Below are 23,315 nucleotides of genomic sequence, written 5' to 3'. Positions count from 1 at the left end.
ACAGCCATCTATAGCAAAGAAGTATCATCACCTGGAATAAGAGAGGTGTAAGCAGACTCAGGTGATTCCAGAGCTTCTCAATTTATTTACCTGTAAGCTACTGAACAACAGACAATCCATCTCGTCACCTCTTGCTTACAAAAGAACATGTACAACCACAGGAATTGCTGAATTGCTCTAAGTCAGATTTCTATGAAGATTTTTAGGTTTAAAGGGAGAAAAAGAAAAAGTAAACTTATCCTTTCCTGATTTCTAGCTTTCAAATAGAACTTCAGTCTTGCCCATCAGAGTATGCTCAAGGATCACCCTAGGAAGGTCTTTCTGTTTCTCCTATTCTGATAACGACAAAAACATCACTGGTCCCACATATGAAAATTTCTGCCAAAGTTTCAGCAAATTTCAGCAGCTAAGGCAGCCTTTAAAGGGAAAGATTAACAACCATCAGCTCAGCCAAGCTGTCTGAGTAAAGCACAATTGCTCTTTGAAATAATTCTAGACAACTGTTGAGCGCTTAAAAATGAGGACTGTATAGCCACTTGACAGTGACAAACCATCTAGTCTGATCTCCCTTTTAACAGTGACAAAGCTTTTTTTTTTTTTTTTGCATCATTTGTAGGTGAAGCAAAACATCAAAACAAAGCTGCTTAAGTTATTTTTTATTCTTTCAACACTGTTGAGCTTTTAAAGCCCCTATTATATTGCTGAATTTTACCAGGTAACTGCATTTTACTAAGTAAGTTCTTTACTGACCCACAATGTGGCCACCAAGGAGTAAATTATGAGAAAATAAATTACTATTGTATTATTTATCATCTCTTCCAGGAAGCTCCCAGGCCAGAGGCTATTTCTCTCTGAAGATCTGAAAAGTCCCTATCGTACAACAGGTACCCCCAAAAATAATAAAAATGCTTTTCTACTATAAGAATTCCTGGTAAGTCATGAAGTGTCTTTAAACAAGCTAGCATTTTTTTCAAAGTGTTCATCTTTGGTGTATTAAGAATTACTGGTTTCAAGAATCAAAAATAAAAAGAAAAAAGTTGGATGTGCCACATGCAGCTCTGATTGGCTACAGGCTTCTACTGGCACTCATTAAAGGGCATGCGAATGCAGCAGCTCCCACGTTCTATAGTGTTCATCATCCCATAATGTAAGAACAAAGAAGGAACTGGGAAGAAATGAAGTCACTGAGCTTTCATTATCTGATAATAACATAGCAGAAGCAGGGCACTGTGAACAGTGAAAGTCTCATTATGAATGAGTGACAAGACATTGGTGAGGAAGCAGGCATTTTAAGCAGCATTTGGATCAAACATGAAAAACTTTTTTCATTTCTGATCTTGGAATAAATCTTAGGATAAATGCTTGGAATAAATCTTAGGGTAAGTATTTTACACCTCAATAACATATTCACAATGCTGAACAATGAACTTACCAAATATATATTCGTTATACCAAGAAATAAACAACTGAAAAAATCTCTTAGCTACATGTTGCCGTACATACAGTTCTTACCTCTTTAATAAAAGTTCCTACATATAGAACATGTTTCTGTCTTCTTATCCTATCTGCTACAGACTTGAATTACACTGTTTCAAACATCTCCCATCTTTGGGCACTCAGACTCGCTGTGCACTTAAGGCAGAATCAGAAGCATCTCTATACACCATGCACACCAAAAAGGAACCTCATCCTTGTACCTCTTAGGAGCTTTAAATGAAAAAAATAATACATTGAAATGATAAATAATTCAAAAGAACAAAAAATGAGGCTCATTCTTGCTTCCTTGACGTATCTTTACTCAAAAGAAACACACGTACCTATTAGCAGCTACTTAAACTTGCATTTTACGTATCGTTTTGATTGCACCACTTAATTTAAAGGTAATAACTGCAATGTTATAATCTTCCTTTTAAAAGCAATCAGTCTTCCATCAACTATGATGGACATATATTTAAAATTTTCCTAGCACTTCAACTGTAATGTTAGAAGACCATGTATATTATAACACAAAGGTCACATTTTTTCAGTAAAAATGTTTTAATTTTAAACTTATGCTTACCTGATTTGAAAATCTCATGCTAACATTCCGCTGATCTTGTGGAGCTACATAACGTCCAATAGGGTCAATATCTTTAGGACTTATTAATTTGTCAGCTGAAAGGAAATTATAATAAAAATACAGAACGATGTGAGTACTTCCCTGCAGCTTTTGTGAAGGAGGCATACAAATGTATCTTACATAGTTCTGGTGCTATAATCTTTGTTTTAGATCAAGAATTTACATATCAAAAGAACATTGTGAAAAATTATATTAATTTTAGGAGTAATTACTTAAGCATCATGCTTATTACAGCTAACTATAGTACTGTAGTAAAAAAAAAACAATCATTTTTTCACAGAGATGTGTTAAAAGAATATACGTAGACAACAGACTCCACAATACGTAAGTCACATAAAAAGCCCTCAAATCCACAACTGTGGAATTATTCTGGAGCTTTAACAAGGAACTCAACGGTCACCATCAAACATTGGTTAGCTTTGAAGAAAAGCAGACAGCCTTTTATCTCAAAGTAATCTCACAAGAATGTGGAATGGGACAAGGGATATCAAAGACAACTCTCAATATGATATCTCAAGAAGAAATTTAGAAAAAACCAACTAAGTATTTTTGAAACCTAGTACTTTCTACAACGGAGTTTTTTACAAGGGAGAATAAACACCCCCCCCCCCCCAAGTCTAAAACTGCATTATTTTAATGGAGAGGGGAGGGGAGGAGTCGGGGAAGGGGAAGGGAAGAAGGAAACAAAAAAAGTACTCCAATAAAAGTAAGTAGGCTGAGCAAAACAAAATCATTTCCCTGGAGGCGACCAGTTTCTGAAACGGATGATTAACTGGGAAACCAGTACTTCTCCAGAAATCAAAGTGTTTGAAGTCAGGCTTCCATTTAATTAGAAAGCACCAAGAAGCAAAGTAACACACATGAAGTCTTTCACTAAGGACAAGACTGCCATTGAGGTAGGTTTTCACCCAGAAAAGTGCAAAGTTAAATGCACCGATTATAAATTAGTATGAATAAATTTTGCCAGTAATTCAGTTTATTTGAATTACTGGCAAACAGATTCAGGTCTGTGATGAAGTTTCCAGCCCTTTTTTGCAAAGAGAAAAGGAAAAAAAATATTTTGAAAAAAAGGGAGGGAGGAATGAGAGGTAGTGAATACAGTGGAGAGAAAGTTTTTAAACAATAAAGGAAACAGTTAATAATGACAACAATTCAAAAAGAGATTTAGTGCAATGGTGAAAGTGTGCAACAATGTTTAACAAAGGAAAGAATGGAAACAAACCAGAAGAAAGTTATGTTACTCAAACAGCATTTAGCAAACAATAAATACAAGTTATTTAACCAGTGTTTTGCAGGTACAGAACTACACAAATGTCAGTGTAAGATAAACACTAGCAGAACTACTACAGTATTTGACACACGCACACACATTTGAGGATTACTTGGCTAATACTAAAAGGTTAAATTAATTTTTTTCCATTAAAGGTGAGACTCCTTGCATTTACTTTACACTGTTGACTAAAAAAGGAATTATGCAAGGAATACAACAAAACAAAACAGGTGGAGCACCAAAAAAGACCAGAGCTCCATACCTAAAGACATACCCACTGTTCTTGTCAAGTCTTGCACTTTAAAGTCCCCTTCAGTGTTTCTCATTTTTACTACTGTCGTGGGTTTAAGCCCAGGCCGTAAATCAGAACCACGAAGTCCACTTCCCCCCCCTACCTTTCTTCCCTCCGCTCCTGGAGGGACGGGGAGGAGAATCAAAAGAATGCAGCTCCCACGGGTTGAGATAAGAACAGTTTAATAACTAAGGTATAACACAAATCACTACTGCTACCACTAATAGTAATAATGATAAAGGAAATAACAAGCAAGAGAATACAACCGCTCACCAACCGGTACCTCACCCCCACCCTGCCATCATCCAGCCCTTCCGGGCCACTCTCTGTTCTACCTCCTGGGCATGACGTGCTGTGGTATGGAATACCTCTTTGGCTAGTTTGGGTCAGGCGTCCTGTCCCTGCTTCCTCCTGGCTTCTCCTCCTCCCTGGCAGAGCATGAGACTCACAAAGTCCTTGGTCAGGGTAAACATTCTGACCCACAACTGAAAACATCAGCTTTATCAGTATTATTCCCAGGTCAAAAGTCAAAACACAGCACTGCACCAGTAGAAAAAATGACTGCTACTGCTAAACCAGGACAGTATCCACCCCTTATTCCATACCATTCACGTCATGCTCAGATCCCACATTTTCAATATACCCTCACTCTCATCTCAGTGCACTCTTATCCTCATGCACAGATCAATCCCTATAAAGCTGCTGAGTCCATTTGGTCCATGATGGTGGGCTCCATCCCTTGTAACAGTCTTTCAGAGCAGGAGAGGCCCATTGCAAAGTCCACCCCTCGATCATGAGTCCATCTCTATGTTGCATCACTGCCCTGATGGCCTGAAGTGTCATGGGCCCATCAGGCTCAAAATAATTCACCCTCCCCTGCAGCAGTCTCTGCAACTTGTCGTCGGGGACTCCACACAGCTGCCTTCCATCTCCGACGCTTCCAAAGCACTGGAGGGGCCCAGTGGATTAGATACTCGCCCATACTGTCCCACACACCGTGACACTCATGGCTGTCCAGCCTTGGGGAAAACCTCTCGGTCCCCCTGTATTGTCTAAACCCAGACAAGACCCAAACCTGACTCTGCTTAACTCTCGGGATCAGACAAAATGGTCGTGGGTAGAACACACTCTGTGTGTGTGCCCACATGGTGATCCCCATCACAATCAGCAGGCAGGTCCCAAGGGTACCCAGAGGCCATTCAAAACCTTCAGAACTCTCAAATGATGCTGCTGTACTTGTCACTGAGGCTGGTGTAGCTGCTGTGCTTGAAGGCTTTCTCACCACCAGCTTCTCTTTTTCCGAGTCCAGATCTTCCTCCTCTGCCTTGCTGGAAAGTGCTGCGGGGTCTCCTGAATCCTCCTGGGGCTCAGGCTCGCGGAGCTCGGTGGGCTGCTGCTGGGGAATGCTCTCGGCCGCCGCGGGGCTGGGCTCGGCCTCGGGGCTCGGCTCCTCCGCCGCCTCCTCCCGCTGCTCGGCAGCCGCCTCCTTCCCGGCCTCCGGCCCCGCTCCCGCCGCCGCTTGATTCCCGGGGCCGCTCTCCCGGGCTGCTTCGGCCGCCGCCGGCTCCCGGGGCCGCTCCCCCTCAGCTCCCCGTAGCCTCACAAAGACGGACGCGAGGACGAGGGCCAGGACAGTGAAGAGCAGCGGGACGGCCAGGTACAAGTCCACGGCCACGTCCATCCCGCCCTGCTGCCGGAGCCCCCCCGTATTACAAGTCATTACCATAAAGTACAATGAAACAAGAACCTTAGCCCAAGGCCCACACTTGATAAACACTAACACAGCAAATACCGGCTCCAAGCAATCTACGACATACAGAAACTGTGGTATCAAAAAGAACAACTTTGAGAGCCCATAAATCAGCATTGTGCCTCAGTCAGATCTGTTCTTATCTCAACCCTTCCTGCCCCACGTTGGGCGCCAAAAAGAACTGTCGTGGTTTAAGCCCAGGCCGTAAATCAGAACCACGAAGTCCACTTCCCCCCCCCACCTTTCTTCCCTCCGCTCCTGGAGGGACGGGGAGGAGAATCAAAAGAATGCAGCTCCCACGGGTTGAGATAAGAACAGTTTAATAACTAAGGTATAACACAAATCACTACTGCTACCACTAATAGTAATAATGATAAAGGAAATAACAAGCAAGAGAATACAACCGCTCACCAACCGGTACCTCACCCCCACCCTGCCATCATCCAGCCCTTCCGGGCCACTCTCTGTTCTACCTCCTGGGCATGACGTGCTGTGGTATGGAATACCTCTTTGGCTAGTTTGGGTCAGGCGTCCTGTCCCTGCTTCCTCCTGGCTTCTCCTCCTCCCCGGCAGAGCATGAGACTCACAAAGTCCTTGGTCAGGGTAAACATTCTGACCCACAACTGAAAACATCAGCTTTATCAGTATTATTCCCAGGTCAAAAGTCAAAACACAGCACTGCACCAGTAGAAAAAATGACTGCTACTGCTAAACCAGGACAACTACCAACAGCCTATTTCCCTTCATAGTGTTCACAGAAAAAAAATTTTATAACTCACTCTACTGATTACTAGGTAAATGTTGACCACATTAAAATAAAGGAATATATTTTTCTCCTAAAAGAAATACTTTGAAGAGGAAAATCTTAACTGTGACGACTTTCTAAGCTTAACAACTGCTTTTGCATTAGCCTTCAAATTCTCTCAAGAGAGATCACAAGTTTATTTGTGACTGAAATTCATTATAACAATTTTCAATGGCCCAATTTTGAAATGCACTTTCACATGCTCATCTAGTTTCTTTTAAAGGGTAAAAATAACACACTGAAGAAAACACCAACTTTTCCTGAGACTGTAAAAAGGAAAAGTTATTCAAAATTTAAATGTGTCTTGCTTAAAACAGTAAATAATTTTAATTAAATGCTACAGATCTTCTACAAACATCACTGTACAGGGGCAGCTGACACAGTTAATCCAGTGTTAATGTATTTTGCCATGAAGAAGAGGAAATAAGAAGGAAAGCCAGGAAAAGAAACAGCAGAAAAGAAACATATGTTTAGAAGATTTTAGTATTCTGAAATATTCCAGTAAGCTTCAGACTATGCTGCACACAGCACACTGTGCCTTTAACATAAAGAATAAAAAGCAGGTTTTTCCTATCAGATACGTACCAAAATAGAGTACTTAAACCATGTCATCCACAGTCCAATCAAAACTAAAGCCAATGTGTATTTGTTCAGATTCAAGAAAAACATCAACAAAATAAATACCTTTCATTTGGGGGTAAGTTAAAACCTGAGAGAATTTCCTCAGCTTCTTACCCAGGAGTTTTGCAATGATGTAAACTGCCTGTCCCCACAAGAAAAATTTTCCATCACATCCACTGTTACTAGGAAACCGTTTCTGACTGCCAGGGTTCTTCTTCTCCAGTTCAACGAAATCAGCTGGCACATAGTAATACTTGGGTACAACAGGACACCCTACGGAGTTTTAAAATAAGCAAAGCAAGCAAATAAATTCCACTTCCCTTATTATTTGTTTGTAGTTCCATAATAAAGCTAAAGTGGATTCAAAATCTGGAAAAACTGAACCCTAGCAACAATCTGACTGAACAGAAACAACTGCTGCCATTCATCATTATCTCACAAAACCTTAATCACCATGGGAAACCTAGGGCAATAATAAACTACTTCTTTTTTCACCAAACATTTCTACATAATTCCTTCCCAGAACACATACATTATCTATGTAGCACTTTACTGTGCAAGAAGAAAAACAATACAGCAAACTGAAGTACAAGTAACAAACCATAAACCAAAGAAATGAAAAGTGCATCAGGGTGAAACAGTTAGGGTGTTTTTCCCCACACTTAACACCAGCTCAGTATCAGATAAATTTTAAAGCTAAAATCTTGGCCAAAACTAGTCAACCATTTAATTACATGAAAATTATAGTTTTTTGGATGTACACAAAACCAAGTTAAAATGAGGATTTTAGTTTTGAAGCATCATGAAACAAAATGGCATAACTTCTTCATTGGAAGGCAGCATATTTTGCATATAGAGTTACACCACAGGTATTACTGATTATTGTGGATCAACAACCTTTCTTCAACATTTTTTAAGTGGACAAGAGTTACGAATTTTGGAATATAATTACAACTGACTGACCTAATTATATGCAATACAAAACCAAATTAATATGCTTTTTGCAAAATTTTGAATTTATTTGGATAATGAACATGTGATGAACAGAATAATGTTGCAGTGTCTATTTGATTAGACAAAAAAAACCCCAAACTGACAAGAAGATGGGAAAAATTGAAAACTGGAAGGTTCCAGAGATGGAATATTCAAATGAGTGAGGTATCAAAACACACTCAGAAATTCTGACATGAGATACTCATGAAATTCAACAAGAGGAACCACAAGATTAATTTAGTGTCTATGGAACTTCACACATCCATTAATAATTAGAAAAAAGAAATTATCAGCAGTATCAGAATATTTGCTATGCAATAAAAATTTGGTAACAAAATTACAGAAACTAGTTCACTTCAAGACATTCTAGGTTTAAAGAACAAGTCAGATTAAAATATTCTGCATCTACTTCTGTAACTGTAGCACAGATGTCAAGAACAAGTGACTAAAGATGCTGAGATCTAAAATCGGATTGTCAGTATATTGAAGCTCGTTCTGTTCTCAGGCCATTTTTTTTCCCCTCCCACTCAAATTTACAGCCTTTCTGTTGTTTCTGTTCTTTTATTTTAACTGAATTTTGGATGGATGTGCCTGTAGGCCACCAATAGCCTTGTCTGCAGTTCCACCAAAATTCTGGAGTGCACAATTTAAGAGAACATTTGTATTAAAATTAACATACTGCCACTTTCACTGCTCTAAGCCAGAAATGGTTTCATACCCACATACCAAATTATTTTTTAAGTCTTGTGAAGTTAAGTGACATTGAATGACATGAGTAATTCTCAGCTGTATCTAGGTGGAACACAGAAACAATCTGACTGTTGGTAGGTAGTTTTTTCCTGCAAAGTCAAAGTGAACTTTGTATATAATAAAGAATAGGTGAAAGAGGGGTGGAATGACAGGATACAGTGTAAATCTTACATTTTATCAGATGCATTTGTATAATGTAATGTACATAACATATATGTAAATCTTACATATATCAGAAACATTTTCCCCTATAACATTAATTATCACACTTTATGATACAAGGTACCTACATGAAAGAGGTTATTTCACTGCTAGAATTTTATCATCAGGAAACACTGTAATATTATTACTTCTCCTTTGCTCTGACTGCAGTATCCATTAACAGAAATTTCAGTATTTAATAATTTAAGATTCATAAAAAGCTACAGTGTTTCAGAAGAATGATTATCAGATAATACCTTCACATGTATGTTGAAGCAAAGGATCCAGAAGATCCTGATACTCCTTTACTTGTGCAGGATTTCCTCTAAAAACTCCTAAAAATAAGAAAAAAAGAACTGATTTAATAGAAGAAAGAACTTTTCCATCAGCTTAATGTTCATAAGAGGAGAAAAATCTCGTGTTTATTTTTCAATGTGGTAGTGCCTGCACATTAAGTAATTAATAAAAACTAAAAGACTAAACTGCAGATTCACTTACTGCTATAGCTAAATCTCACAAGGATCATGAGTCAACCACACTCTTTATTAGCTTAAACTGAAATTGATAGCAAGTTACATGGGGTAGTAAAGCTGTGAATTTACAGAGGCTCAGGAACTGGACACAGACAACCAGCCCAGCTAGCTGTAAATAACTTCCTTAACTATAGCAGAAGAAGCAGAGCTTGTGTGCCAGTGTGGAGACAAACAGGCTGGTTCTAAATCTTTAGCAGAGAGATGCAAACTGACCTAGAAGTGAGCTGCCCAGAAATCCTCATGAATAAATACAAAAGGAATTTGAAGCAGTAAACAGAACAATTTCCCTCCAAAGATTTTTAGATGGAGCATTTACACTGATAAGTTACATAGGTATTTTATCTTTATATCATAGAGGTTCAGAACTGCTGACACACCTTGATATATTGAACAGAATAGACATCTCTCTATGATAATGTTTTTGGGACGAAACTGTTACATTTGGTAGTACCAGTACCTTAAATGTTTTTCTACCAGAACTTAAGTGATTCTAACACGAATCTGATTAACATGATCAGTGTTCAGTTCATAGAAGCTCTATGAAAAGATGTATGAAAAATACCAAAAGCATTTCTGTTCATCAAGCAAAACATGGATGAACCTGACAAGTCACACTGACGTTTTAAAATAGAACATTTTTAACACTGAAAGGGGAACGAGTTAGAGGAAACCTCTTCATTGTAATCCCAACCCACACTGTTCTATGATTCTTTCATTTCCTTCCACAGTTTTCCTTTGCAATTACCATATTCTTCCATATTATTAAAAATAGCTATGTTTCCCTCCTTATCTTGTCCTAGAAAGCTGCCATAATCCTCTACATTCAACCAGAAATTTCAAAAATGCTATTGAAATATGTCTTATCAAAAAAAAAGTCATATTGATTTAGTTTAATCCATTCCCACAGCTATAAATGCATAGCTGCTACCAAGACAGTCTTAATCATTTCCTTTGGAGAGAAATCCCAACAAGGGGAAAAAAAAAAGAAACCAAAAAAAAACCCAAGAAGAAAAAGCAGCCTTTTTGAATTCTTGCAGGTGAATTCTGAAATACAAAAATAAGATGAAAGAAAATAAGAAACTAACCCACTGAGAACAAACATACCAGACCACCTTTATTACAAAAAAAGTTTAGGTATGGTTTTTGTTAGATATGTTTAGGTGTATCTGATATATATTTATCTGTATATGCACAGATGCATTTATGTATATGATGTTTAGATAAGTTTGTTGTTGGTTTTTAAGTTTAGAAATTTTTTGTTTGTTTTTATGATTTTTTAAAATATATGCATATTGTTACATACAATTCACAAGAAATTATCTTTTGTTATTTCAAGAAAAGCCAACAAATATTTCTACTGAAAAGGCAGACGGCAATAGAAAACTGGAATTTGACTACTGTATACAGATATCACTTTGTAGCTCTTCAATGCTCTATTAAAAACCGAAGCTTCACAAGTTTTGTTTATGACATTTTAAAATATTCCCAAGTGTATATATATAGAAAATGAAATCACTTGTTATGAGAAACAAACAAAGTGAAAGTCTGCACACAGAAAAGCCTGTTACTTGACATGCTGCTGAACTATTTCAAAACACTTGAGCACAGCCACGATGTGCTCAAGTTTTCTGACAATATGATATTCTGAATATCTGTAATCTTATTGGCAGATGCTGTAGGGGATAATAAGATACACTTACGTGATAATACAATTGCTTTAATATCAAGAATCATCTAAACAACAGTTGGGTAATAATAATCATCATCCATGAAGAATAAAACATAATATTACTATAATAATATCACTATATAATAATAGCACAAATATAACAACATAATACTAATATAATAATACTACTTAATACTACTAAAAAATGTGCCATCAATTCAGTAATACCTACTTGCCAGAACTGTTTTAACTCTCCATGTCTAAAAAATCCTAAAAGGCTGTCACTAAGAATCCAGGAAAGCTGATGGGCTAATTAGTTTTGACTTACAAAAGAAAATTCAAGTACATATATAGTTACTTGACCATGCTCTGCTAATCTTTAAAAAAGTAAATGATGAAAGAAATTTTGCTGATGTGAAAAAAACGAGGGATTATGGACTGTAACTTCCAGGACACTCTCCTTCCTTACTGAACAAAGCACTGTCCCTCCATCACACATTTAACAAAATCCAGTTCTCATGAGTTACCTAGATATTCAGTAGCTTAATACACTGCTGAAATATTTAGTGTCACTGCATTATGATTTATTTTGGCAGGACAGGAAAACCATTTTGTACCTTTCCCCTAAGGGCTCATCTCTCAAATACCTTTAAAGAACAAGAACATAAAGCTATACTTACCATCAATTACCATGAAAATAAAAAACAGAGGGAATTCACACTCAATGCCATCAAAAAGCTGAAGAGAAGAAAAATTAATCAGACATTTCATCTTTTTTTTTTTTTTTTTAAGAATATATTTGAGTATCCCATTGAATAATTTCAAAGCAACAAAATACAAACATGAATGAAAAGACATCAGCTTTTCATTTAGGTTACAGCTTCTTAATTCATGGGCACTTTAACTGTCCTTTGCCTCATTCTCAAGCAGAATTTTTATATAATGTATATATTTTTATATAATCTATGTTTTGTTTTCCAGAAACTACTGGGGAGAAAAAGAACGTAAATTTTCATTTAGATAACCTTTACTGATAAATATTGTGGTCAAAAGCAGCATTGTTTTCTATACACTCAGGCTGTAGTCAGCTGTGAAATTAAATAAAATAATAAATAACTTCCTTATTTATCTGAAATCAGCTGTACCCTAAATGTAGATGGAAGCACATCCACTACAAAACAATCAACAACCAATTTGCTGACTTAGCAATCTCTCAAAACTGCGCAGGACAAATTACAAAATGTACCTCCTTTCACTTGAAGCAATTAGGCATCACTGTGCAATTCTAATTACAAATACTGGTGGGTGTGTCTGGTTTGGTTTATTATTTCTTTTCTTTTTTGGGGGGGATGGGGAAGGGGATTTTGTTTTGGTGTGAGGTTTTTGTTGGGTTTAGTTGTTTGCTTTTTTAAGTGTCAACTAAACATTTTAGAAAATCAAAATTTGTCCTTACATAGGCCACATATTCTTTTACCTTAATTTCTGCTGGTTTATAATAACGTCGCATTTTGTCCTCCAGTGCTGTTCCGTACCCGTCTCTCAGAAATCTTTTAAACCCGTATTTTCCTTTCAATTTTCTAATAATTTTATCTAGTGTTTGACTGAACAAAACCTCATCATCCAAAGCAAATGCAGGATAACTAAGACAGGGCAGAAGAGCTGCATCAGTATTCTGGAGAAGGAGAAACAGCATATGACAAATTTAATTAGATCTCTGACAATTATCTGATGCACAAAACAAAACCTGTTTAACTTACTAGTGAAATATACATTTGGAACATTATCAAAATTGCAGTACAAACACATTAAAATATAGTACAAAACATTCTAAAGATGTATAAGGATAAATGACAAACCCGATATTCGCATATATGATTTAAAGGAGATCTCATCTGACTCAGAATCTAACCTAATTTACAGTTGATAATCTGTAGCGAATAAGGCAATACATTCCTGAACTTTGTGAGTTTAGAAACACAAAGTATCCTCCAGGTTATTCCTGGAGGCGACACAAACATTTTGGTATTTCATGCTCAAGAATAATCACATTTTATAAAGGTGCAATGGTGAGAAGTAACTATGATTAAACCATCATTTCTGGAAAACCTTTCAGGAATGTTCTTCAGGTGCTGTAACAAAGAAGCCTATCTGATTTACAATTAAGGTGATACGGGAATGATTTCTAGAAAAAATATGAGCAGCATTTCTCAGGAACCATGTACAACTACCATGATTAAAATCACAGATTACTAACTAGTGCATTACCAGTACAAGTAAGCTTACAGAAATACAAAAAAAAAGTAATTTTAATTCATATATCATGCACTGTTCTGATACTCCTTTCTGCTGATACATCTAAAATATTCAGCCATTTAAAATACCTATTTTTGCCAATATTATTGATGTGAACCCATAAAAGGAAAAATAAGGACACAAAGATTGCTTTTATAGCATGAATAATTTATGAAACCACCTTCTCTTTAAATATGTCAAGTCTTCAGAGACTAATAAACAGCAAGAGTTCTAAAAGACCATTAGACTCTACAAAAGTAGTTGACAGTGCCTTTTATTTTAATTATCTAGTATCACAACTCTGCTATAATTCTTCTACACGAATAAACTGTTAATGTTGAAGATTAATAGTTTGTTTCCTGAATAAAAATGTCATTATACCCTAGAATGAAAAAAAAAAAAATCACAACTCCTGGTGCTATCAGTAGCTAACAAGGCAGGAAAGGAAAAGACCAAGGGTGTTGTGGGGAGCCAGACAGGCAGGTCAATGCCCCCTTAGAGCAGGGTACAAGTCACCACACATTCTTATAATGTGATGAGGGGTGATGGTTTTAAACTTAAAGAGAGGAGATCTGAGCTGGATGTGAGGAAGAAATGAGGGTATAACACTGGCACAGGTTGCCCAGACAGGTGGTGGATGTGCTATTCCTGCAGACATTCAAGGCCAGGCTAAATGTGGCTCTGGACAACCTGATCTAGTTGAAGGTGTCCCTGCCCATGGAGGGGGTTGGATCAGATGATCTTTGAAGGTACCTTCCAACTCAAACAAATTTACCTTTGATGCTAGTACTTAAACAAGATATTTTAGTCTATGTCACTTAGATTTACTCACTGGGGAAATACTTATTTGTAGCAGTAGCTTGTAACAGTAAGAAATCCTCTATATTCAGCAATTTATAATAAGCCAACCTTAAAGGCATATTTTCTAGACAAAAGAACAAACTAATGCTAAAACAAAGTATTTAAAAAAAGTAGGCATTGAGTACATAGTGGAAACTAGACCAAAATAAAAACAGTCACCAAGACTGCAACCCCTACTTACATTACTGCAGTTCATTTTAAAATTGTTTAGAAAGCCACCAACAGGCCACCACTTTAACTTACAAATTCATAAAATAAAATATGCCTTTTTAATTGCACTTCAGAGAAACACCTACATCACAGTGACACTTAGAAAGCAAAAATTTAACATGTTCCAGCAAATTCCTGTCCTTATTAAGCAGAACATAATGGCCATAATAGAACTAAGGATTATGTTTGTATCCATTTGTTTTTTCCACACTGTTGAGGTGGAATTCAAGTAATTACTTACATGAGACCTTGACTCACGGGGAAGCAATGAGCAGAGAGTCTGTCTGTTACGGTTATGGGCATCAAAATCCACAAATATAACAGACCAAGAGCAGCCCTGTAAACAGAACACCAAATGTATTTTAAGGGGAAGGGAAGAAAGGTTATCATCTCCTGTTGGAACTAATTGCTTCTTTGCTTTTATTTAGGTTATGTTGTAATAGTCTGGCTGCAGGTAATTTTAATCAGAAAATGTAACACAACATCAAATAGAAAATATTTTAAATGTGCAAACATATTTAAATAAACCTGAATTCAATGGCTTTACCTACTACTGATTATGAATTATATGATACATTCAATCTATGAATTCTTCCATCAATCCTTGAAAAATAATTATTGCATAAGGACAAAAAAAAAAAGTAGTTGTTCCTGCCTGTGACTGCAGGAAATGTTCCAAATAGTGATGATATTTCCTTACAAGTACATTAGAACACAAATAATCGGATATTCACCTGAGGTACTGCTTTGGAAAAATGCTTCTGTAACAAATAAAAATGTCCTGCTTTTCAGCTAGTGTAATATCTGTTATCAACATCTACTCCTTAGCAACACCCATTTCCTAGTAAGATTCTGTGGTTTTACAGTGCATCTCTCTGTCTGCTTTTTGACACTTGCTGAAACAATCAGAAAAATTCCTGTAGCTGAAATACTGTTCAAACAGAATAAACAACATTTAAAAAATATTATCAGTAGGCCATTCCTTGGAAACTCAATGCAGTATGTTATAGAAACATAGAATAGTCAGGATTGGAAAGGACCTTAAGATCATCTAGTTCCAACCCACCTGCCATGGGCAGGGACACCTCACACTAAAACATGCCACTCAAGGCTCTGTCCAACCTGGCCTTGAACAAAGCCAAGGATGGAGCATTCACAGCCTCCCTGGGCAACCCATTCCACTGCCTCATCACCCTTAAAGAACTTCTTCGTTATATCCAATCTAAACTTCCCCTGTTTAAGTTGCAACCTGTAACCCCTTGTCCTATCACTACAGCCCCTAATGAAGAGTCCCTCACCAGCATCCTTATAGGTCCTTTTCAGATACTGGAAGGCTGCTATGAGGTCTCCACGCAGCCTTCTCTTCTCCAGGCTGAACAGCCCCAACTTTCTCAGCCTATCCTCATACGTGAGGTGCTCCAGTCCCCTGGTCATCCTTCTGACCCTCCTCTGGACTTGTTCCAACAGTTCCATGTCCTTCCTATGTTGAGGACACCAGAACTGCACACAGTACTCCAAGTGAGGTCTCACAAGAGCAGTGTAGAGGGGCAGGATCACCTCCTTCGACCTGCTGGTCATGCTCCTCTTGATGCAGCCCAGGATACGGTTGGCTTTCTGAGCTGCAAATGCACACTGATGGCTCATGTTCATTTTCTCATCGACCAACACCCCCAAGTCCTTCTCTGCAGGGCTGCTCTGAATTTCTTCTTTGCCCAACCTGTAGCTGTGCCTGGGATTGCTCTGACTCAGGTGTAGGACCTTGCACTTGGCATCGTTAAACTTCGTAAGGTTGACACCAGCCCACCTTACAAGCATGTCAAGGTCCCTCTGGATGGCATTCCTTCCCTCCGGCGCATCAACTGAACCACACAGCTTGCTGTCATCGGCAAACTTGCTGAGGGCGCACTCAATCCCACTGTCCGTGTCACTGACAAAGATGTTGAACAAGACCAGTCCCAACACCAATCCGTGAGGGACACCACTCGTTACTGGTCTCCAGCCGGATATTGAGCTATTGATCACAACTCTTTCCGTGCGGCCATCCAGCCAGTTCTTTATCCACTGAGTGGTCCATCCATCAAATTGATGTTTCTCCAATTCAGAGACAAGGATGTCGTGTAGGACAGTGTCAAACGCTTTGCACAAGTCCAGGTAGATGGCGTGAACTGCTCTACCCCTGTCCATCAGTTCCGTAGCCCCATCATAGAAGGCCACCAAATTGGTTAGGCAGGATTTCCCCTTACTGAAGCCATGCTGGCTGTCATCAACCACCTCCTAGTTTTTCATGTGCCTTAGCATGCCTTCCAGGAGAATCTGTTCCAGGATTTTGCCAGGCATGGAGGTGAGACTGACTGGTCTGTAGTTCCCTGGTCATCCATTTTCCCCTTCTTGAAAATGGGGGTTATATTTCCCTTCTTCCAGTCATTGGGAACTTCACCTGACTGCCATGATTTTTCAAATATGATGGACAGTGGCTTAGCACCTTCATTTGTCAGCTCCTTCAGGACCCGCAGATGGATTTCATCAGGTCCCATGGACTTGTGTATGTTCAGGTTTTTAAGATGGTCTTGAACCAGATCCTCTCCTACATTGGACCTCGGGTCTTCATTCTCACAGTCCCTGTGTCTGCCTTCCACGACTTGGGTGGTGTGGTCAGAGCCTTTACCAGGGAAGACTGAGGCAAGGAAGGCATTAAGAACCTCAGCCTTCTCCAAATCCAAGGTAGCCAGTTCTTCTGATAGCTGCCGGAGGGGGCCCACGTTGTCCCTAGTCTTTTGTTTGCAATGTAACTATAGAATCCCTTCCTGTTACCTTTCACATCTCTAGCCAAGTTTAATTCTAACCTGGTCCATAGCTTCCCGGACAACATCCCTGTATTCTTCCCAGCCTGCCTGTCCTTGCTTCCACCTTTTATAAGCCTCTTTTTTCCTTCGAAGTTTACTCAGCTACTCCTTATCCATCCAAGGAGGTCTCCAGGCCCTCCTGCTGCACTTCCTTCTAGTCGGGATGCAACACTCCTGAGCTTGTAGCAGGTGATCCTTGAATATCAACCAACAGTTTTGGGCCATCCTGCCCTCCAGGGCTATATCCCATGGGACCTTACTGAAAAATTTCCTGAATAGTCCAAAGTCTGCTCTCTTGAAGCCCAGGGCAGTGAGCTTGTTGCACACTCTTCTCACTGTCCTGAGGATCTCGAACTTGACCATCTCATGATCGCTGCAACCAAGCTGACCTGGAGCGTCAAATTTCCAACCAGCCCTTCCCTTTTGGTGAGCACGAGGTCAAGCATGGCAGCACTCCTTGTCGGCTCCTCTATTACTTGCAGAACGAATTTGTCTTCCACACAATCAAGGGTGTGCTTGTGCTGGGCCGCCCAGTCCCTCCAACAGATATCAGGGTGGTTGAAGTCTTCCATGAGAACAAGGGCCTGCGAGCATGAGGCTGTTCCCATCTGTCTGCAGAGTGCTTCATCCACAGAGTCCTCTTGATCAGGTGGTCTGTAACAGACCCTCACAATAATGTCCCCCATAGCTGCTGTCCTTTTAACCTTGTCCCACAAACTCTCTGTTGACTGATCACGCATCCCCAGATAGAGTTCCATACTTTCCAGCCTATCAGTGACATATATAGCAACTCCCCCTCCCCATCTGCTGGGCCTGTCTTTTCTAAAGGGCCTGTAACCTTCCATTCCAACACTCCAATCATAGGAGCCATCCCACCATGTTTCTGTAATGCCTATTATATCACATCCCCAGAGACGTGCACACATCTCTAATTCCTCTTGTTTGTTCCCCATGCTACGGGTGTTTGTAGAGAGGCATCTGAGCCAAGCTCCAAAAGAAGCCGGCTCATTGGCTGGGGCGGCTGGAATATCTCTACATTGCTCCAAGCATTTATTATAGGTGTTGGCAACTTACTGGGTGTGTTGGTATGGAATGATGATCCCCCCCCCAACACATATAGTTTAAAGCATCCTTGACTAGACTGGCAAGCCTCCTACCAAAACCGCTCTTCCCCGTCTTTGTCAGACCAGCTCCACCAGCCCCCAGTAGACCTGGCCTACTAACTTGGGTCCCATGTTCAAGACACCCAAACCCCTGACTATGGCACCACCCTTCTAACCATTTATTAACCTGGCCAATCCTCCTACCCTTTTTAGGGTCCACACCTATATCCTGGAGAATTGATGAAAAGGCAATCTGAGCTCCAGAGCCCCTAACCACCTCTCCCAGGGCCTGTAATCCTTCTTTATGTTCTCTAGGCTCCTGCTATCCGTATCACTAGCACCCACATGGATCACTAGAAGTGGGTAATAGTCAGTGAGACATGTTAGTGAATGGGTACCTGCATATGTATTTTAACTGGTAATGAAATCACTATCACTACGCCAGTGGAAGACACATTCAATACTAAACACATTCCATTACTGTCACAAATACCATACCACAAATTTTCATAAACTCTTCAAATTTCTCCTAAAAAGCAGTCAGTTTCTTTTGTATACTATTGTCTAAAGAAGTCTGTTAAAGAACACACCCTCTCAAACAACTCAAAACTTTCATTTCCAAGTAAGTTTCTACGTAACTAGCTAACTACCCTCCTTTTTGTGCCAGTACTAGCATCCATTTGTTTTTTCAAACAACAGAGGTTTTTTCTTACTCTAGCTCTTACTCACTCTAATTATACATAACTGTCATACAAACACTCAGCTTTTGCTTTGCTAGGCTAAACAAAACATGTTTTTCCATGGTCCTAATGAAAAATACTCTCTGTCCTCTTAAACATTCTACCAAGATAAACTGAATAGTACTGAGATAAGAATGTTCACAAATGATCACATTTGTTTTTATGATTTGTCATTCTAATTTCTTAACCCAGATTCTGATTATTCACAAATCTCTAAATTCATCTACAAACTCTGAACACAATCTGTTTACATGTGTAACGTGCAGTTTCGTAATCTGTCCTTCAGTAAAGGATTCTTTGGGGATTCAAAAGCAGGCTAATTTGCAATTCATAAACCCACATGCATTGTAAAATGGACTTTCTCTTCTCCAAAGATTGTAAAGTTCCATAGTAAGGACACCTTAAAAAGGCTTGATTTTTTTTTTCCCCTCCATATAATTTTTCCACAAACTAATACAGGATATGTGGCTCATACACAAACAGTTGATCATACTATGACTAGGTCAAACCCGAAATGGTATTCATCTTGTCACTAGCAGTCCCATTTTACATGCACGCATCATGTGCTTAATTCACTAGCTCATTACCCCACACTGTCAGTAAACTCACATACTCTCAGGTAGTTTCTTTGCTTATACTTATTTTTTTCTAGAAGATATTTTAGCTATAATGGAATTCTTATACTAATGATACAAATTCTAAGCTATTTACACTCCCTCATATTCTGAAACAAGAAATTCGGGTTAACTGTATCAAACCCACAAAAAAGATAAAGTACTTTTAGTAGTGATGATTCTGAAGTGGTTAAGTAAAAACATAAATTGAAAGGTTATCAGTTCATTGTGCATTCTAAAGGTAATAAATAGATACTTAACTATCGTTTCAGAGATAAATACAATACACTGAGAATAAACATTAAAAAAATTGGCATGGGATAGAAAGCAAAATAATGAGAAACTAAGTAATATTTCTCTGTTATATTAAAAATCCTCTCTCAATGTCTAAATATATCTTTTACTGAGAGAATGTTAGGATTACAGGTTGACTGTTTTTATGCTTATAACTCTTTTTATTAAATACTTCTAGTACGATGGAGATGAAAATGAACAGCATATAAAAACCATGAATGAACTCCTGTTTACATTAAATCATGTAAAATTCAGCTTAAACAAAAAGCCAGTTATTTTCAAGCCATAATTATTCTTTATTGTATCTGGCACCTAGAAAGTATAGGAAAAGATGCATTAAAAATATCCGAACATCAGTTAAGCAGTGCTGTGCTACAGAACAAAAAGTAGTTTGACTTCTTTCAGAAATATGTATTTTTACATTTTCTAAAATTCAAGAAAGGAGGAAAGGAACAGTTTAACGTGAATATCACAATAAGTGACCTTTATTTTGTCTTCTCAGGGTGCATTCATGAATGCACAGGGAAACTGCCCTATCATGATATACTCAAAGATAATATAACACATGTAGGAGCACGGCTACAATAATTCCTATTCATATTGATTAGTCTCTTGAGCAACAACAATGTGAGTGAAAAAATCTGCACAGAAAGGCTGAGCAGACTGTCATCCCTAGGAATGATTTATGAAGGTTGCACTAGTGTAGTTGCAGGTGCAAAAAAGTTTCTCTTGAGGGGCTCAACAGGATTTCTCAAACCTACTGGAACACAGCTGGAGCTAAGCACAAACTGCTGCAGACTGAAGGTCAAAACGGTTTCTGTTCATGCTAAATACCTTGGAAATAAACTCTCTGTCCTGGGTTCATCTGTAACAGTTACTTTTCTCCTTTTTAGCAGCTAATGCCATGCTGTGGTTTTGACTTTAGTTTGAGAACGGTGCTGATAATACACCAACATTTTTAGTTGTTGCTTAAATGACAACACTCTCAAAGCACTTAAACTGGTTCTGCTTCACCAATTTATTCATCCATTTCAGAATTTAGTAAAAAATAACTGGAAACCCCTCCTGCTACAAACCCCTCCCCCTAAAAGAAAAACAAACAACAAAATCCCCAACAAACAAAAACCCAGCAGCTGCATGGTGCTCAAGACTATGAAGAAGGTACAGATCTTACACATTTTTTTCTGAAATACAGACAATGTGTGCATAATGTCTGATCATTATTTAAAATCCTTACTAACTCCTAGCTCTTAATGCATAACTTCAGCTTTTAAAATGTATATAAAGTAAATCAAAACAAGACCAAATGGCTAAGTCTTTCTGAAACAGTGTATCTGTGTATGCATATAGAGCACTTTAATACTTCTCCACTCAGGCAAATAGCTATCAAAATTTCCTGAGGAGTGGATTCTAAACACAACAACTCTATCATACCAGAGTACTAGTACAAATACATAGATGCAAAAAAAACCTCCACAAACAAAACCAAACCCCCACAAACACTGAACGCCTAAGTCTACAGAATCAGAAATCCTTGTTTAGGAGGCTCTCCCATTTTATGCCGTAAGACAAAGAAGATTCTAATTAACAGTAAGTGCTACAGCTTTTCATCAGTAGTTAACTTTGTTTAATAGACTTCACTTCTAGGTCAGCTGCTTACTATTTAAATCAAATTGTAACTTACAGTTTTCATCACAGGCATCTGAATAGGTCTAAAAAGTTTTAGTTTAACAGTTGGTTTTAGGTGAATACACCATAAGGAAGAACTTTTTGTTCAACAGAGCTTATAATTATTTTATATTGTTGTTTTGATCCATACCTTCCATTTTACCAATAGAAAAATGGCAACAGAAATAACTAGGAATGTTTTAATAAATCAAGCAGTACAGAAAGGAACTTGGAACGTAATTTGGACTGTCTCCAAGTCGCACTTTTATAGTTTATACTCATTAGCTATTACTCATTAGCTCACACAAAGAGCACCTGAGAGTTGCCCTTACTCACCATTTACAACTTTTCTCCTTTATACTATTTACCTTATGGCAAACCAGTGCATTTATACAAGTATATTTGCAACAGATAAATATTACAATCTGTATGTCAGCCTCATCTGACTTATAAAAGGAGAGCACAGATATTAAAAAATATATATATTGCAGCCTGAAGCCAGCAAGAATATACAGAAACTTTATTCAAAAATTAAACAAATATTATTTCAAGGGTTTGGAACTACATGACCTTTAAGGTGTCTTCCAATCCAAACCATTCTGTGATTCTGTGAAGTTCACAATATAAAATTATGAAAGTTCAAAAGGGCTGTACATCGCCTAACTTAAGAAAGAAAAAATAAATATGCTGCTCATGTAAGTGCATACAATTTTTTACAACTAAGTTTTGAATGTTATTCAGCCCTAAGAAGAGATAAAGCCTGTTTCATAAATTAATGTTTACTTTGTGATGATACACACATCTGAGCATGTGATCAAGGTCCATCAGTTACAAATAAAAAACGACAAGATTCCAAGGAATCAGTGCCATATAGAAAGCTTTACTTAGCGTACTAAGCTCACCTCATTGTGACTAACCGACCTTCCCTTCTCACAACGTACAGATAAAACTCACCAGCAAGTTTTCTAACTATTTCTACACACACTGACACAATCCAGTTTTCTTCTGCACTCCTACCCTTCATTTCCATTCATTAACAGCACCAACAGCTTGACAATGACTTTTCTATCTGCGCATTTTCTGGATCATTAATTTAGAAGCATATTCTTGTATTTTAGCTACAGGCTACTGTAGATCTAACACCTAAAAAAAAAGAAGGGGAATACAAGTACAAATACACGTAGAAGGGGAGTACAAGTCAGAGATAAAAAGCTAAGAAAATGATTGCTTTCTTAATTGATCCAAGCCATCTGATGGGAAAATGGAAGATTCCATCACTATGCAACATAATGAAATTAAAAATCAGTAAAACAGTGGAATTACGTACAAGTAGCTTCTTTGATGTATGGATCAAAAGACACATGAAAGAAGAAGACAGAAATAAGGTAATTGCTGTAGGTAGAGGTATACTGTATTATGACCAACCAAGTCCTTTTCAGAATAAGCTGTGATAATTCTAGACTTTTTTTTAATAAATGTAAGTAATTCTTGATCCTTAAGGCCACCAGTGAATTCTGTACCTGAAACAGGAGCAATCAGTTTCCAAACTGACCTTTTTAATGAGAGAAAACAAACATTTGTATTACCTGTTTTCCAAAGAGATTGAAACCATTAATGGCTTCTAAAGCTGCTTTTGCCAGCCCCACAGAGCTGAGAAAACAAAAAGACAACAAAAAAACAGAGGTAT

The 23,315-nt window shown here is 38.2% G+C and overlaps 1 protein-coding gene across 2 annotated transcripts in view; it reads right to left on the bottom strand.

Moving 5' to 3' along the window:
• Positions 1-23,315, bottom strand: part of PHKB (phosphorylase kinase regulatory subunit beta) — a 102,403-nt gene that overhangs the window by 38,981 nt on the left and 40,107 nt on the right. For both annotated transcript variants that reach the window (XM_080638824.1, XM_080638823.1), the window contains exons 8-14: positions 23,215-23,278; positions 14,608-14,703; positions 12,478-12,675; positions 11,684-11,741; positions 9,059-9,136; positions 6,972-7,130; positions 2,060-2,154 (exon numbers count right to left, since the gene is read on the bottom strand). In XM_080638824.1, the coding sequence (XP_080494950.1) occupies positions 2,060-2,154; positions 6,972-7,130; positions 9,059-9,136; positions 11,684-11,741; positions 12,478-12,675; positions 14,608-14,703; positions 23,215-23,278 (748 nt within the window). The remainder of the gene's footprint in view (positions 1-2,059; positions 2,155-6,971; positions 7,131-9,058; positions 9,137-11,683; positions 11,742-12,477; positions 12,676-14,607; positions 14,704-23,214; positions 23,279-23,315) is intronic.

Source organism: Psittacula echo (genome assembly GCF_963264785.1).
Source record: "Psittacula echo genome assembly, chromosome: Z".
Lineage (NCBI taxonomy): Eukaryota > Metazoa > Chordata > Aves > Psittaciformes > Psittacidae > Psittacula > Psittacula echo.
The sequence above is the reverse complement of the archived record's forward strand: the minus strand, read 5'-3'. Positions and strand labels throughout refer to the sequence as shown.